This window comes from Rhinatrema bivittatum, chromosome 10 (assembly GCF_901001135.1).
Source record: "Rhinatrema bivittatum chromosome 10, aRhiBiv1.1, whole genome shotgun sequence".
Taxonomy (NCBI): domain Eukaryota; kingdom Metazoa; phylum Chordata; class Amphibia; order Gymnophiona; family Rhinatrematidae; genus Rhinatrema; species Rhinatrema bivittatum.
Genome location: NC_042624.1, coordinates 67,144,306 through 67,163,256, shown reverse-complemented (window position 1 = coordinate 67,163,256; position 18,951 = coordinate 67,144,306). Strand labels below are relative to the sequence as shown.

At 41.7% G+C, this 18,951-nt stretch overlaps 1 protein-coding gene across 5 annotated transcripts in view; it reads left to right on the top strand.

The window, feature by feature from the left end:
* Nucleotides 1-18,951, top strand: part of RALGPS2 (Ral GEF with PH domain and SH3 binding motif 2) — a 785,699-nt gene that overhangs the window by 256,793 nt on the left and 509,955 nt on the right. For all 5 annotated transcript variants that reach the window (XM_029618595.1, XM_029618592.1, XM_029618597.1 and 2 more), the window contains one exon: nucleotides 8,114-8,240. In XM_029618595.1, coding sequence (XP_029474455.1) covers nucleotides 8,114-8,240 — 127 coding nt within the window. The remainder of the gene's footprint in view (nucleotides 1-8,113; nucleotides 8,241-18,951) is intronic.

Sequence of the window (18,951 nt, the reverse complement as noted above, 5' to 3'; positions counted from 1 at the left end):
GATTTTCATGATGTTCTCCTTGGTTCTTTTCTTGAAGAGGGAAGGAGGCAATCGACACTTTTGGAATCGTCGACGCCTGTCAAACAGCAGCGGTGTCCCTGTGCTGGCGACAAGTCGATGGCACCGGCTTGGACGACGTCAAAGCTGTCGATGGAGTCGGGGTTTTTAACTGAAAGAGAGAGTCCATCTTCTCTAAACGAGCCTTACGGCCCTTCGGTGTCATTTGGCCCCATTTGGTGCAAGTAAGGACATCGTGGCCGGACCCCAAACACAAAACACAGACCCCATGCGGGTCTATGATGGACATTGTTCGAGTACAGTCGGGGCACTGACGAAAACACGACGCCATGACTCCGACAAAAATTTAGCTGCGGTGAGGTCGCGGGCCGGTAGGCCCCGAAGGGATAGCTCAACGGGAATAGACTGCAATAAGGGTAAAACCTTACCTTTCGACCGCAAAGTATGGATATCGATAGGGGTACCCCTAAGGGGTAGAAGTTTTTGAAAATTTTTGAATGAAGTTCCGTGAGGAAAATTCCTGTCGGCAATCTCCAGAGAGTTCCTTAACCCACGTGGCTCCTGCTGCATGGAGAAAAGAAGACTGAAGGGGGACCCTTGCTGGATGCAGGGTCAATGCATTGCTGGGCATGCCCAGTAAGTGCCAGTCAAAGGTCTAGAAACTTTGACAAAAGTGTTCCGTGATTGGGCTCCATCCTGATGATGTCACCCATATGTGAGGACTGCCATCCTGCTTGTCCTGTGAGAACAAATTAATCATCTTTTATATAAAAACATTTTTTTTAAATTAAATTTTTTTTAATTAAAACATTCTTTAATGATTTATTAAGGCATATTTATATGCTCTTCATTTTCAAGTTTTCTTGTTACATTAAGGGTACCATTAGAAGTTGGCCATTCAACAAGTTCTGCAATTCAGTGTATGACTGATATAGTACTCATACAGGTATTCAGCCTATGTACTATATTCATTTAACTGCATGCATAAGCCTCCTCTTTTATTGATAGTCTTTGTATGCCTTTGTATATGTTATGATTATTTGCTTTTTAATTTTAATTATTAAACATTTAATTTAAATGAAATACATTTAATTATTTATATTTCAGTTTGAACGTAGGATCTCATATATACATATAAATGTTTTTTACATATAATTCTTATGTTTGTATCTCGCAGCCCCTGAAGCAGCCCATTCATGTGGCGAAACTTGGCCAGAGTGGGCTTATGTTGAGTATTTGACTGTCATTGCAATAAAGAATTTTATAGGACTTGAGATCTATCCCCTTTTTTGTATTCTTCACAGCTTTCATAGATCAACTTCCTTTTTGTTTTTTGAGCGATTTCACCAGGACATTGCAGTAATGGAAAAAAAGCATCAGGGCAAATGGAGCCCATCAATGCTTGCAGACTATTGCTAGACAGTGACAAGTGATCTTCCATTTAATGAATACAGGAGATGAGCCAAGTAGCTACTGAATAAGTACTAAACTATGTACATATATACACACAAATTTTTGGCCCTTTGGTTCATAGTATTTTATTTCTATAATTTTACTGCTTTAATTTTTAAAGTGTTGCATAAACAGGACAGGTGAAATATTATGCAACCATAAATACATAAAAAGAACCAAGTTTACAATTTGATTAAAACTCGTATCTACACACTATCTACACAGTAGACATAGGTGTAAAAACTTAAATATCATGGAAACCGTAGTTAATCAGCTAGTTGGTTTGTCATATTTGAATTCAGCCCCTCAACATAATAAATGGCACATTTTATTGCTGAAGCAGACAACTTCTACAAATTTGTAAGAACATAAGAAAATGCCATACTGGGTCAGACCAAGGGTCCATCAAGCCCAGCATCCTGTTTCCAACAGTGGCCAATCCAAGCCATAAGAACCTGGCAAGTAGCCAAAAGCTAAGACCATTCCATGTTTCCATTGCTAATGGCAGTGGCTATTCTCTAAGTGAACCTAATAGCAGGTAATGGACTTCTCCTCCAAGAACTTATCCAATCCTTTTTTAAACACAGCTATACTAACTGCACTAACCATATCCTCTGGCAACAAATTCCAGAGTTTAATTGTGCGTTGAGTAAAAAAGAACTTTCTCCGATTAGTTTTAAATGTGCCCCATGCTAACTTCATGGAGTGCCCCCTAGTCTTTCTATTATCCGAAAGAGTAAATAACCGATTCACATCTACCCGTTCTAGACCTCTCATAATTTTAAATATCTCTATCATATCCCCCCTCAGTCGTCTCTTCTCCAAGCTGAAAAGTCCTAACCTCTTTAGTCTTTCCTCATAGGGGAGCTGTTCCCATTCCCCTTATCATTTTGGTAGCCCTTCTCTGTACCTTCTCCATCGCAATTATATCTTTTTTAAGATGCGGCAACCAGAATTGTACACAGTATTCAAGGTGCGGTCTCACCATGGAGCGATACAGAGGCATTATGACATTTTCCGTTTTATTCACCATTCCTTTTCTAATAATTCCCAACATTCTGTTTGCTTTTTTGACTGCCGCAGCACACTGAACCGACGATTTCAATGTGTTATCCACTATGACGCCTAGATCTCTTTCTTGGGTTGTAGCACCTAATATGGAACCCAACATTGTGTAATTATAGCATAGGTTATTTTTCCCTATATGCATCACCTTGCACTTATCCACATTAAATTTCATCTGCCATTTGGATGCCCAATTTTCCAGTCTCGCAAGGTCTTCCTGCAATTTATCACAATCTGCTTGTGATTTAACTACTCTGAACAATTTTGTGTCATCTGCAAATTTGATTATCTCACTCGTCGTATTTCTTTCCAGATCATTTATAAATACATTGAAAAGTAAGGGTCCCAATACAGATCCCTGAGGCACTCCACTGTTCACTCCTTCCACTGAGAAAATTGTCCATTTAATCCTACTCTCTGTTTCCTGTCTTTTAGCCAGTTTGCAATCCACGAAAGGACATCGCCACCTATCCCATGACTTTTTACTTTTCCTAGAAGCCTCTCATGAGGAACTTTGTCAAACACCTTCTGAAAATCCAAGTATACTACATCTACCGGTTCACCTTTATCCACATGTTTATTAACTCCTTCAAAAAAGTGAAGCAGATTTTGTGAGGCAAGACTTGCCTTGGGTAAAGCCATGCTGACTTTGTTCCATTAAACCATGTCTTTCTATATGTTCTGTGATTTTGATGTTTAGAACACTTTCCACTATTTTCTCTGGCACTGAAGTCAGGCTAACCAGTCTGTAGTTTCCCGGATCGCCCCTGGAGCCCTTTTTAAATATTGGGGTTACACTTATATCAGTGTATAAGGCACTTATATCAGTGTATAAGACAGGATTTTCAAGTACAGGGAAGACTGCAGTTTTTCTCTTATCAGTGGACCTAAATCACTATGGATCATTGGGTCCTCGACATTATTTCCAAAGAGGAGGATAAATTTCCACACCCACCCTCCTCCGTTTTTTCCTCTTTCTGCATCCATTTGCCAAGGAACATAGAAATGACGGCAGAAAAGGACCAAATGATCCACCCAGTCTGCCCAGAAAGCTTATGCTAGTATGTGCTGAACTAGGCAGGTTATCCCCTTGCTTATCAGTTTATCAGACCGTAAAAGTCAGGGCCCCCGGATGCTGTTTGAATCCAGCTTCCCTTAACCGTTGCCGTGAAAGCAGAGAGCAATGTTGGAGTTGCATCAAAAGTATCAGGGTTAGTGATTGTGTAGTAAGCTTCCTCCTCCATCAGTCCTATCCTCACAGGATTTCCAGGAGGAGTTGGACCACAGGGTGCAGTGTGCGGTTCTCCGAGCCCTACGGAGCGTTGAACTGCCCCCGCCACCAGCTCCCATATACCGGTGCCGGATCCAGTGCCATCTATCTTGGCGCTCCTGCTCAAGCCCTCCTGATGCAACTAGTGCCCGAGGGACCCTTGGTTCCCCTGTGGCCACCAAATTCCCCCTCGAGAGTGATTCCCATCTTTGGGTACTCAGAAGAGGAAGATGCGCATCGATCGCCATCTGGTGCAGCGGTCCCGAGGCCTCCGTTCCCCAAGCCTTTGCTGGGGCCATCCGGTCTCCTGCCCCGGTGCCCTCGCTATCGCAGGGCCTATCGGCTCCATCAGTGTCTTTGGTTCCCCCGAGGCCCTTGGCGCCTAGGTCTGGGGATTTGCGAAGACCTCACCCACAGGGGGACCTCAGTGTGGAAGAGGGTCTGCATGATCCACGGGGAGATGACTCTTCTGAGTTTTTCTCGGAGATATCTGACAATCCTCTCTCAGAACCTTCGCCTCTGGAGGAAAGGCATCTGTCTCCCCCAGAGGACTTCTCCTTCGCGGTCTTTGGACCATGGTAGAGACCATCCCCTTCCAGCTTCTCATGGAGGAGAATGTGCGGCATAAAATTTTGGAGGTCCTCTAATTTGTCGATGCCCCGAAGGAGATAGTGGCGATTCCCATCCACGATATTTTCAAGGACCTCCTTTGGATGTGGGAACACCCGATATCCACTTACTCAGTAAATAGGAAGGCAGATGCCACCTATTGTGTGCAACAGGCCTTGGGCTTTGAGAGATGCCATCTCCCTCATCAGTCTGTGGTAGTGGAGTCTGCTCTCAAAAGCGGGCAAGAGCATAAGGAGCTAGATGCCTTTGGTAGGAAGGTATTTCAGGGCACCATGCTCATTGCATGGATAGCCTCTTACCAGCGGTACATGATCCAGTACAGTCGGAACCTATGGAAGCAGGGCCAATAACTTGCGGAGCTCCTACCACAACAGCAGGAGTCATTCTCTAATATCATGTAACAAGGTCTTGAAGCAGAAAAACACAAGGTGAGATCCACCTACGATGTCTTCGAGACCGCTTCCAGGCATCGTTGCCCGTAGGATGGGCTGGCTCCATGCTTCCGACCTATGGCCAGAGGTCCAAGAGAAGCTGGCTGACCCTCCCCTGTACAGGAGAGAATCTTTTTGGGGACAAGTTCAGGGATGAGGTAGCCCAGTTGAAAGATCATCATTGTCCTAGGAGAAAGCACAGTTGCTTAACTGTAACAGGTGTTCTCCCAGGACAACAGGATGTTAGTCCTCAGGAAACCTGCCTGCCTCCCCATGGAGTTGGTTTGTCATATATTTTGTTTTATTTTTTTTGCTGGTACTTTTTCTCTGTTATGAGACTGAAGGGGGGACCATGTGTGGATGTGCGGATAGTGGCATGCTGGACATGCTCAGTGTGCCAGTCAAAGGTTCTAAAAACTTTGACAAACGTTTTCCGTGCCGGGCTACATTGATGATGTCACCCAACTGTGAAGACTAACATCCTGCTGTCCTAGGAGAACACCTGTTACAGGTAAGCAACTGCGCTGTCTTTGCTTTGGTGTTTACAGGTGAGGATGTTGGAGGGGATACCTGTTCCAGAGACAGTGTTCAAGGATAACAATTCTGATGAACTGAGCCAAATCACGATGAACCTGGAAGTTGTAGTTGGCCAGATAGACAAACTGAAGAGTAGTAAATTACTTGAACAGGATTCTATATACCCCAGGGAGTTGCACTCGGGGGTGGACCCCTGTCCTGTGGCAGTACAGGGACTGTCCACAGGAGGCAGAGCACGGAAGGAGACAGAGGCAGTGTAGAGCTTCACCACTGTGGAAGCCTGAGGTGCCCCCGGGAGGAGCCCATAGGGACCCAAGCCGCTTGGACTTAGGTGGGCCTCACAGGGTCTCCTGGGAGCGTATAAGTCCAGCGTGCCCACAGACACTAGAGGGAGCGCTATCAGGTTCAAGACTGGAAACAGGTTGGAGGAGAGCGAACCAGAGTAGCGATGCTGAGGACAAGGCTAGGGACAGAGCCAGAATCAAGCAAGGTCAAAGTCCAGGAATCAATCCGAGGAGTGGTCAACGAAGCAAGGGTCAAGATCCAGAGGTTAGCAAGGTCGAAGAGCAGGCTGAGGTCTTAGGCAGGCAAGCAGGTCAGGAACAAGCTGAGGTCTTTGGCAGGCGACAGGCAGGTCAGGAACAAGCTGAAGTCTTTGGCAGGTGGCAGGCAGGCAGATCAGGAACAAGCTGAAGTCTTTACCAGTAAGTCAGTCCGGGGTAAGACAACGAACACTGGAACAAGCAGGGCAAGGAAGCAGGTACAAGCAGGAATGGAACTGGAACAGAAGGATCCTGGAACGAGACTAGGAACAAGCAAGCAGGAACACAAGCAAGGGCAATCTCAGGAACAAACCAACCCGATTGCCAAGGCAAGGAAGTGAGGCCAGGAACTTCCTTTTAACATGAGTTCAATCAGGGTACGCCATGGAACTAGGCCCTGCCCTGGAACCTACATCAGGGCGGCAGGTCCACGTGCGTGTAGGAGCGTGGCGAGCTGCTGAGATGCCAAGGCCCAGCGTGAGGCCTGGCATGCGACCGAAGGCCTGGGGGATGCTGGAGCCTAGCTGGACTTGCAAGGGCCACAAGGGAGACAGGACCAGGACCCGCTGTGTGACCCCGAAGGTGAGCGGTCCTATGCGCGGGATGACTGCGGGTGGGGCGCGTAACACAGGGTTCTGAAAGAACTCAAAAATGAGGTTTCAGAACTATTACAAGTAATTAGTAACCTATCATTAAAATTATCCGTTGTACTTGAAGACTGGAAGGTAGCCAATGTCACCCCGATATTTTAAAAGGGCTCCAGAGGTGATCCGGGAAACTGTAGACCAATGAGCCTGACTTCAGTGCCAGGAATAATCATGGAAACTGTTATAAACAGAATCACAAAACATTTAAAGAGATATGATTTAATGGGACACAGCGAGCATGGATTTACCCAAGAGAATTCTTGCCTCACAGATATACATTTTTTTTGAAGGGGTGAATAAACGTGGATAAAGGTGAACCGGTAGATATAGCGTATTTGGATTTTCAGAAGGCTTTTAACAAATGTCCGTCATGAGAGGTTACTAAGAAAATTAAATAGTCATGGAATAGGAGGCAATGTTCTTTCATCGATTGCAAACTGGTTAAATGACAGGAAAAAGAGAGTAGGATTAAATGGTCTGTTTTCACAATGGAAAAAGGTAAACAGTCGAGTGCCTCAGGGATTTGTACTTGGACTGTGGGACAAGGGGCTCCTCCTCCAGTCTGCCACATGTACTTGTTTCTCCAACCAGCTTTCTCCATCTCTCCTCTCTCTCTCCAACTCTCCTCATACATACTCAGAGGCAGCGGCAGGAAGTTGGCTATATAAACAAAAAAAACTAATTGCATAAAACATAAACTGGTGCGCAACAGAACATATCGCGAGATGCAACCATGTAATGCGCCAAACGTAAATTGGCACACAACACAAAAATATATTGTGAAATGTGGTATTTTGGTAATTTCCCTAGCCACACCCATATGTTTATCGCAAGAGGCTAACGCGCCATAAATCTTTATTTACTGCAGCTTGATGCATCTAGGGGCAAGTATGTTATTAAATTTCAGGGTATTATTATTCTTTTAATGAGCTGCTCTGCTTACTATGTTTCTAATTACCAGGGTTGAAATAGCAATTACTCTTACCTCTTTACGCCTTCCTGTTAGTATTATCCCTTGATATACAGTCAATTGTATCCAGAACATTTAATTATAGTCTGCGCCATAGTTTTATTAGAAAGTTTTCCTGAGCTTATGATTTGATTTCCCTTTAATTTGTGGGCTTATAATTTCCTAAAATTGTATTCTTTTTATGGATTTTGTTTCACTACTGATTACATTTCTTGGTTATTAATTTAAACTTTATAAATAAAATTAAAAAACAATGGAAGAAAAATAAATTGGTAGTTGTGCATGAAGGCCTATATCTCAACCTTGGATCCATTCAATGCCTATCAATAATGACAGTAAACAGATTTGGGGCAAGAATGGGAGAGAGAGAAGATATGAACTCATAAAAAGTCTGTTCTACATCCTCAATGGGCAAGATACATTTAGATTAATCCTCATGTGGTTAGAACTTGTGCTTGTATATAACCCTTTTACCAAGATTTGACACATTTTAAGTTTGAATACATTGAGAATTGTCTAAGATTTTCTCTACCCACATTTTTGTTTTTCAGCTCTTGAGTCGAAAGGATAAGACCACATTTGAAAAATTGGAATATGTAATGAGTAAAGAAGATAACTACAAACGATTACGAGACTATATCAATAGTTTGAAGATGACTCCTTGTATTCCTTATTTAGGTAAGACAATTATTTCATTTTGTTAAATGTTTTAATTGATTTTAATATAAAACTTTAAGATGAAATTTAAAGCATATGAAAGAATATGACAAGGCTCAGAGTTCAACCTTTGAGGTTGAACATGACAGAAGATAAAGACAGTATTATCTGTCCAGTTTGTCCATCTAGAATTTTGGTTTAACATTATAATCCCTTCCTCTCCCACAGAAATCCACTATGCTGGTCCCATGCTTTCCGACATTGTTCCTGCCATTCCATGTATTCACAACTCTCTCTATAAAGAAATATTTCCTTAGATTACTCCTGGTTTTACCTACTTTTACCCTCTTTCCATGAACCATCATGCTAAAGCTTCCTTTCTATTAAGCGACCTCCCTTCCTTCTGTGCATTTAATCCTTGGAGGTATTTAAGTGTCTCGTTTACCCTTTCCCTCATGGTTCTACGTTTAGGTTTTTTAATCTGTTGCCATATGCTTTATGATAAGGATAGTTGACCATTTTAGTAGCTGCCCTCTGGATTAACTCCATCTGGTCAGGTGCAGTCTCTAGAATTGTATGCAGTAGTTAAACCTAAGGACAGTAAATCACAGCATTACATTATAGTTCATTAGGTTATTTTCCTTTGGGTTTAAAGATATCATATCCTCATTCCCTAATATCCTGTTCTACCCTAAATCCGGGGATCCTTAATTACCTTATTATGAATGTTGCTAATGAATGACATTTTCCATTCCACTGATTATATGCTTTGTATTCTTAAGGAGCCTTGTTGTTGATTCTGCCTCCTCTTAGACATGTTACTAGACCTGTCTTTAGAATTTAAATAGAAGAGAGAAGCTACTTAAATTCTACTTACCTATAAATCTCATTTTATTCTATTTATTTATTTATTAAAAGTATTTATGTTCCGCCTATAAAACAGTAATGCTAAGCGGATTACAAAATATTAGCAAAAAATTCAGCATATAAAAATAAACATTAAAACAAAAGTTTAACTAGAATAAAAACATTAAATCAGTTAAAAGTCTTTCTGAAATGGATGTAGCCGGGCTGGGGGAAAGAGGTATTAAAAGTATTACTCACTTCTATAACAAGGGCGGGGGGGGGGGGGGGGGGAGTGCTGTAAGGGGTTTTATATTGGTGATACTGTTTCTGGGGTGAGATCAGAGTTCCTCTCACTCCGGGGGCGTTGTTATTTGTCCTGCTATTGTAAAAACCAATAAAAATTGTTTAAACATAAATCAGTTAAAAGTTTCACATCTTTAACACTATGTGTATAGATAGGGAGTGTTCATACCGGAGGGCTGCCATGCTCTGGGAGTTGAAGATCTTTATATGCCTCAGCAGCGAGTTCAAAGAAAAGGCCGGCACTTCACAAGTAATTAACCTTTATTACCTTGTTATAGAAAACACTCACAGTCTGTATATTTTTCAATAATACTATTTATTATAGAAAAGCAAGTAAAGTCAGAAGGAGAATTTACAGGAAAGATAGTTTTCCTGGGAGTGACTTAGAGCGTCTTAACAGTGACTTATCCAAGTCTTCTCAAATTCTAAGTTACACATTTCAGTCTTATATACAGAATTTTGCTGACAGTGTTCTATGGGATGCCCCCCCCCCCCCCCTTCTTGGAGTGGAGAATTACTCACAGCATTACTGAACCTTTACCTAAACTAATGATGTAAAAGTACTGTTATCTGGTATACTAGGCCTTGAGCTGGAGACAGCTCTCCTACAGAAACTGCTACCATGGATTGTTTTGCCTGCTCATAAAGACAAATACATTCCTTTCTCTTGGGTAAAACTGTTTCATTAATTTCAGCATTTAATTGTTTAATCCTTATTTAACTAATTAAATCCAGTTTATCATGAGGCAGCACAGTGATGAGGGGAGTGGCCATGAAAGGAAATAGTAACAAGGATAAGATTGACAGGAGAGTAACATAAATCAGATTTTTTACAGAAAGTGCCAACACTGTAATGACTTATTTACAAGTATATAGTGTGATGTGGAGGAGTCTCAGGGTGTCTGTAGGGCTGATTTCTACAGTTAGGGGTCAATTTTAAAAGGAGCATGGGTCCATGTGTGTGCAGTTCCCGGCGTGCACACATGGACGCATTGATTTTATAACATACATGTTTCGGCGAGAGCATGTTATAAAATCTGATGGCCAAGTGTACATGCGCGCTGGATTTTAAAATCTGTGCGGGTGGCGTGCACAGGGTGGGGCGAACTTTCACTAAATATGCGTGGTGACGCAATTGGACCTCCCCCAGTTCCCTCCCAGTCCACTCCAGTTAAGGCGCAGACTGGGAGGGAACTTCCCTAAACCCCTGCCTAACCTTCTTCCCCTTCCCCTCTTCACCCCGGCCCTTAACACCTACGTAGCTACCCATTTTGTTTTTAATTTTTCTACTTACTGCTTCTCTGGAGCAGAAGCAAGTTCCACATGCTGGCTAACTGCTGGCGCGCGCTTCCCTGGGACAGTGTACAATGGTGCTGTCTTGGCCTGCCCCCCTTCCCGCCCAGGCCCGGCACTTATGTGCATAGCAGGTTTTACGCGTGTGGCTGGGCCTGTTTTAAAATGTGCACGGTGTGCGCGAGGCCCGGCTGCGTCTAATATTTTCCACTTCATTGTGTTTTTGACAACCATGTGGGTATCTCCCTTTGTTAAGCGCCACGCCATTTTTTATGACGCTTATGGCCAGGGAGACAAGAACACTTAGATTTTTATTGAAAACATAATTTTTTATTGAACAATATAAGTATTCTTGGGAGATGCTGATGCCATGCCTCTGACAAACTGTCCACCAGCATCTCATCGTATACAGGAAGTGATCCTTCTTTTATAGATAACATACAATATTGTGGAAGATTCTAGACTTGCATTACTGCCCAAAGGATCATTTACATAGGTTGTCATGTCAACCACATGATGTGACTATCTCTGAACTGCCCTGATTAGTTTTCCCAGGAGGTGGGGCTCATTTACTAATCACTCTCTAGGTAGTCCTTTGTTCAGTTAGAATTTTACTGGTCAGGGCAATTAACACATCTGTGGCTGTGTTTATAGAAACTCCTGAGAATAGGATCTTTTTATTGTGACAGGATAACCTCAAGCTCCTGCCGTTGGTTTCTTCTTTGTGTCCCTATGAATAGGCATCACCTTTTTTTGGAGCTAGCTTAACTGCCTGTTCGCTGTCTTGAAAAACTGCAAGTCACTGTGAGTTCGCACAGGCTAAGAGAGCAAAGGATTCTGGGGCAGATACCATTCTCCATATTGATTTTCTGTTCAGGCACACATTACCTTTTAACTCAAAACAAAGCCTTTCAGCTCTTTCATTTCTTAGTGCCAACTCTTGTAAACTTCTACATCTGTTTCCTAAAACCTTTGCACCAATCCAGTTCTCAGTAATGCCGCCAAACCAAACCACAATTCAATTCCCCAAATTCTGTTTATTCCGTAACAGCTAGTACTCAAGCATAGCAGTAACAGTTTGAAATAGGTATGTAGATCTTTATCCTGTTCAACTCTATGCCATCCTGGGCATAAAGCGCCACCCCACCACCAAGATGCTCCTCTCTGCCATTGCGATATAATTTATACCCTAGTTTAGTACTTTGGTTATCCTCTTTCCACCATGTCTCTGAGATGCCAATTAAGTCTGTCATCATTCACTGCCATACACTCTAATTCTCCCATCTTACTACTTAGACTTCTGGCATTAGCATACAAACATTTTTGTGTTTTGTTTGTATTAATATTCTGTTTTTCGATTGACAGGGATAAATTGCAATCTTTTAGCTCAGGTGAGTTTTTAATTATCGGCACTTGGACTACTTTTCTTATTAGAATCTCTCTGTTGGGATGTCCTAACTCTAATGCTTCATTAGTATCCTTTGAAGATACCTCCTTCTGAGCCATGTGCTGCTTAGCGACTGTTGGCTTTCCCATTTGATTTAGTTTAAAAGCTGCTCTACCTCCTTTTTAAAGATTAGCGCCAGCAGCCTGGTTCCACCCTGGTGAAGGTGGAGTCCATCCCTTCGGAAAAGACTCCTCCCTTCCCCAAAAGGTTTCCCATTTCCTTACAAAATTGAATCCCTCTTCCTTGTACCATTGTCTCATCCACGCATTGAGACTCTGGAGCTTTGCCTGACTCTGGGGGCCTGTGCGTGGAACAGGGAGCATTTCAGACAATGCTACCCTTGGAGGTTCTGGATTTCAGCTTTCTACCTAAGAACCTAAATTTGGCTTCCAGAACTTCCCTCCCACATTTTCCTGTGTTGTTAGTTCCCATATGTACCACGACATCTAGCTCCTCCCCAGCGCTGTCTAAAATCCTTTTTAGGTGACGCGTGAGGTCCACCACCTTTGTATCAGGTAGGCATGTTACCAGGCGATCCTCACGCCCATAATCTGTCTACATTCGTAATAATCGAATCACTGACTGATGGCCAAGCTAACCCTTCCCTCCTGGGCAGTAGCAGTGGGAAACACATCCTCTTTGCAAGAGGACAATGTTCCACCTGGAGAGTAGGTCCTTGCTTACAGGATCATTTCCTGCTGCACAAGGTTGATGCTCTCCGATCATTTTATTTATATTTATATTCTGCTTTTCGCACTTTTTTCAGCGCTTCAAAGAGGATTACATTCAGGTACTGTAGGTATTTCCCTATCCCCAGAGGACTTACAATCTAAGTTTGTACCTGAGGCAATGGAAGGTAAAGGAACTTGCCCAAGGTCACAAGGAGCAACAGCAGGACTTGAACCCTGGTCTCCTGCTACTCCTCCACTCCACTCATGAGACCTTCCTTCTCCAAGGCAGCAGCAGGGTTGCCAGACTGGGGTTGGGACTTAGCTACTTATGTCCCTGAAGGTCTCGTCTATATACCTCTCTTTAAGCCTCAGCTCCTTCTGGTCTGCCACTCTAGCTTCCATTCTCTGAGAGACAGGAGCTCTTTGCATCGGATGCACACGTACAATTTCTCACCGGCAGGTAAAAAATCATAATGTGACACTCGATGTAAAAGACTGGAAGGCCCCCCCCCCCCTTGCTGCTGGACTACTGCCTTCATCTTAAATTTGTTCAGTTCTTAGATAAGTTTTAGATTGCTATGGGAGTAGGAATGCGTACAATTAGGGTCCTTTAAATGTATTCACTGTACATCTAGTTGTGACCTACAAGGAAATAATAAACACTTGGTAAGGTGTGGGGAATTTCTGAATTTAAGTTAAAAGGCTGATTGATTAATTCATTTTAGTGTGAAAGTGTCACCTGTGTATAAATTAAAAGATGAGCTATGGGTGGGTGGGAGGGAGGGTTGGGAAATACAAAACACACAAACTTCTGTTTTTTTTGCCTGCTTTGCTGAATGCCTATTTAATACAATACACACACACACTAAATAATATACCTCAATAGTTTACTTCTCCCAGTACTTTTAAGTTTTAAAAATTTCTCCAAGCAGTACTTACTAATTCTTTTCAGCCACCAGCAAGGTGATCCTCTCCTCTGTGCTCCCTTGGATTGTGGGTTACTGAGCTCTTCCCTTGTGACACTTAAGAAAATCTATGCAGTCTTTGTCCATGAGCTTGTTGATGGTTTGTGCCCTTACCTGTACAGTAGGATCTTAGGCTTAATGTTGCTTGTCGGAGTTAGCAGTACAGAATCTGACTGCATTACTTTTTGTGCGGCGAAGTGGGCTTCTTGCTATGAATTTACATTGCACCCCTGCCCTAGCCAAAACTCTGCTGTGCATCAGGGTTTTGGCTAGCTGTTCTGTGGGTCTCTGAGGTGTAGAACCCAACTCTTTTTCTTTCCCGGAGCCCATTATGGGTCAGCTGACTCACAAACAATAGGGGCAAAGGTGGTGCCTTCTGCACTATGGTTTTTTCTGCTTTTTTTCTTGTTTTTGCGCAGCCTGTAGCTTGGGATTCACCCATGTGTGAGGACTGCCATCCTGCTTGTCCGCTGAGAAAGCAGAGTTGCTTACTTGTAACAGGTATTCTCTGAGGATAGCAGATTGTCAGTCTTCAGAATTCCCTTCCCTGGGAGTTGGTTTCTCTATGTATTAGCTATATCATAGACAGAGGGGCTCTTCCTAGGGGGCAGGGAGGTGACTGCAGCTTCATGTGCTCAGTAGAGCATGCTGAAAGCTCTAGAATCTTTGAGATCAAAGCTCCGTGTCGGGCTCCATTGGATGATGTCACCCATATGTGATATCTGACATTCTGCTGTTCTTGGAGAACACCTGTTACAGGTAAGCAACTCTGCTTTATGGAGCATTTGTGAATTGAAATGCAGCAAATGAGGGCGTACTCAACCTTGGGGACTGAGAATATGTTTAATTGAATTGTTGTATGCAGTTGACCTGTACTGCAGCCATATCCATCCAATAAAGATCTTCTTTTCAAACAGTGTGGTAAGAGTTCTCTTATAAATGATAGACAAAATTGGGATGGGGTTGTATTTATTTATAGGTATGCTAACATTACTTTTTTGTACATAATATTTTATCTAGCATACTATTTCAATGTCTAACATATATAGACATTAAAATTTAAGGCATCTTCATATGCACTAAATAGCATGCACATTAACACACTGTATGCAAGCAGAATAACTCTAAAAGACCTGCACGCGCACCCATATATGCATGTACATGGCTGCACATAGATTTACCCCTGTCTTTCTTAACCATGGGATATAATAAACGTGTAAACCTACCCTGTAACATTTGCGCACATTTAAAAGATAAGTTCTGATTTTTCTGGCTAAGTGATAATTTTGCCATTTTTTAGCCGGATAAGTTATAAAAGCATTACTTATCCAGCTAAGGAAAGTTGCTGGATAGGTCTTAAGAGTATTTATCTGGTTAAGTAAGATAGCCGGATAAATCTTAGACTTACCTGGTTATCTTTCTAGCTGGATAAGTTGGAATTTATCTTGCTAAGTGGCACTCCACTGCTCTGCATATGTTATTTTTACTTCCTTAAAAATATACGTAGGGAGATTTTACATGCATACTTACCCGCATTAATCCCCTATAAGTCAGCTTTTACACATGAAAGTCAGCAGATTTACCAACATGCATGTCAGTGAAATTACCAGTTTTACCAATTCATTTACCATTTAGCCTAGGAAGTTCTTTTGCTGCTAATTATAGTGTACCAAAAACTAATTCTGAGTATGTATTAGCTGTAAATGCAGGCATAAGAACATATCAAGTATGTCAACTTTCTTCCTAGCTTTCTAAGTACTTAAAAATATACTTGCTTGCGATGATACTAGTTTTAAAAATCTTTTAATCATATCATTCATACACTTGAGTCTTAAGGAACACTTGAATTTGGATTCATTTCATCTCCAGCTTTTCATGATGTGGTTCATTGGCACATACATATTTAAAATTATACCCTAAAAATGACTGTAGACCAATTTGTGGCATCAGTTGGATTACATGTTATCCAGAGTTCTTTCACAGCCTCAAATGTAGTATAAACAATAGCTATGGCAGCAGCATAAAAAATTCTTCTTAAGCTTTTTTCCTTCTCAGACACATATTAGAGGAAGAAAGCCTTAGTAAACTAGGTTCAATGTGTAGTAGCCTTTCTGACCACACCTTTCAGTTTGTATTGCATATGCTGACATTTGTGATACCAGCTAAGCTGCTTTTTTTTTTTTTTTTTAATTCTTTTGTTTTTCCATTGACAAGCAGGTTAAGTCAGCCACACACATAGCTGTTTTTCAACAGTGCAGATGGAGAGCATTTCTTCCATAGGTATGGAAGAGCCTAGAAGGCTTTTCTGGGCATGTGCAAGTCTCCCTCAGTTCTTTTTGTCTACAGGATCAGACCAGACATCTTCCAGCTTCTTCTTCATTTTTGCTTTATTTTCAGTGAGAAAGTTGGTTTTGCAGTATTTTCTAGCCTCCTCAGATTTTTTGGCATTTAATAAGCTTCCTTATTTTTTGATGACAGTTGTCAAGTTCATTGGGTGAAAGGGAGTGACTATGTTCAGCCACCTTTATTTTTTTTTTTACCAAGAATTAATTTGATTTTGCCTCATTAATTTTTCTCTGTATAACAAAAACAAACTGCTAATTGCTAATTATATTGCTAATTATATCGCAATGACAGAGATGAGCACCTGGGAGGAGGTGTGGTGCTTTATGTCCGGGATGGCATAGAGTCCAACAGGATAAACATCCTGCATGAGACTAAATACAAAATTGAATCTTTATGGGTAGAAATCCCATGTGTGTCGGGGAAGACTATAGTGATAGGGGTATACTACCGTCCACCTGGTCAAGATGGTGAGACGGACAGTGAAATGGTAAGAGAAATTAGGGAAGCTAACCAAATTGGTAGTGCAGTAATAATGGGAGACTTCAATTACCCCAATATTGACTGGGTAAATGTATCATCGGGACATGCTAGAGAGAGAACGTTCCTGGATGGAATAAATGATAGCTTTATGGAGCAATTGGTTCAGCAACCAACGAGAGAGGGAGCAATTTTAGATCTAATTCTCTGTGGAGCACAGGACTTGGTGAGAGAGGTAACTGTGGTGGGGCCGCTTGGCAATAGTGATCATAATATGATCAAATTTGATTTAATGACTGGAAGAGGAACAGTGTGCAAATCCAAGGCTCTCGTGCTAAACTTTCAAAAGGGAAACTTTGATAAAATGAGAAAAATTGTTAGAAAAAAACTGAAAGGAGCAGCTACAAAAGTAAAAAATGTCCAAGAGGCGCAGTCATTGTTAAAAAATACCATTCTAGAAACGGAGTCTAGATGTATTCCACACATTAAGAAAGGTGGAAAGAAGGCAAAACGATTACTGGCATGGTTAAAAGGGGAGGTGAAAGAAGCTATTTTAGCCAAAAGATCTTCTTTCAAAAATTGGAAGAAGGAACCAACAGAAGAAAATAGGATAAAGCATAAACGTTGGCAAGTTAAATGTAAGACATTGATAAGACAGGCTAAGAGAGAATTTGAAAAGAAGTTGGCTGTAGAGGCAAAAACTCACAGTAAAAACTTTTTAAAATATATCCGAAGCAGAAAGCCTGTGAGGGAGTCAGTTGGACCGTTAGATGATCGAGGGGTTAAAGGGGCACTTAGAGAAGATAAGGTCATCGCAGAAAGATTAAATGATTTCTTTGCTTCGGTACTTACTGAAGAGGATGTTGGGGAGGTACCCATAATGGAGAAGGTTTTCATGGGTAATGATTCAGATGGACTGAATCAAATCACGGTGAACCTAGAAGATGTGGTAGGCCTGATTGACAAACTGAAGAGTAGTAAATCACCTGGACCAGACGGTATACACCCCAGAGTTCTGAAGGAACTAAAAAATGAAATTTCAGACCTATTAGTAAAAATTTGTAACCTATCATTAAAATCATCCATTGTACCTGAAGACTGGAGGATAGCAAATGTAACCCCAATATTTAAAAAGGGCTCCAGGGGCGATCCGGAAAACTACAGACCGGTTAGCCTGACTTCAGTGCCAGGAAAAATAGTGGAAAGTGTTCTAAACATCAAAATCACAGAACATATAGAAAGACATGGTTTAATGGAACAAAGTCAGCATGGCTTTACCCAGGGCAAGTCTTGCCTCACAAATCTGCTTCACTTTTTTGAAGGAGTTAATAAACATGTGGATAAAGGTGAAGCGGTAGATGTAGTATACTTGGATTTTAAGAAGGCGTTTGACAAAGTTCCTCATGAGAGGCTTCTAGGAAAAGTAAAAAGTCATGGGATAGGTGGCGATGTCCTTTCGTGGATTGCAAACTGGCTAAAAACCAGGAAACAGAGTAGGATTAAATGGACAATTTTCTCAGTGGGAGGGAGTGGACAGTGGAGTGCCTCAGGGATCTGTATTGGGACCCTTACTTTTCAATATATTTATAAATGATCTGGAAAGAAATACGACAAGTGAGATAATCAAATTTGCAGATGACACAAAATTGTTCAGAGTAGTTAAATCACAAACAGATTATGATAAATTGCAGGAAGACCTTGTGAGACTGGAAAATTGGGCATCCAAATGGCAGATGAAATTTAATGTGGATAAGTGCAAGGTGATGCATATAGGGAAAAATAACCCATGCTATAATTACACAATGTTGGGTTCCATATTAGGTGCTACAACCCAAGAAAGAGATCTAGGTGTCATAGTGGATAACACATTGAAATCGTCGGTTCAGTGTGCTGCGGCAGTCAAAAAAGCAAACAGAATGTTGGGAATTAATAGAAAGGGAATGGTGTATAAAACAGAAAATGTCATATTGCCTCTGTATCGCTCCATGGTGAGACTGCACCTTGAATACTGTGTACAATTCTGGTCACCGCATCTCAAAAAAGATATAATTGCGATGGAGAAGGTACAGAGAAGGGCTACCAAAATGATAAGGGGAATGGAACACCTTCCCTATGAGGAAAGACTAAAGAGGTTAGGACTTTTCAGCTTGGAGAAGAGACGGCTGAGGGGGGATATGATAGAGATGTTTAAAATTATGAGAGGTCTGGAACGGGTAGATGTGAATCGGTTATTTACTCTTTCGGATAATAGAAAGACTAGGGGACACTCCATGAAGTTAGCATGGGGCACATTTAAAACTAATTGGAGAAAGTTCTTTTTTATTCAACGCACAATTAAACTCTGGAATTTGTTGCCAGAGGATGTGGTTAGCGCAGTTAGTATA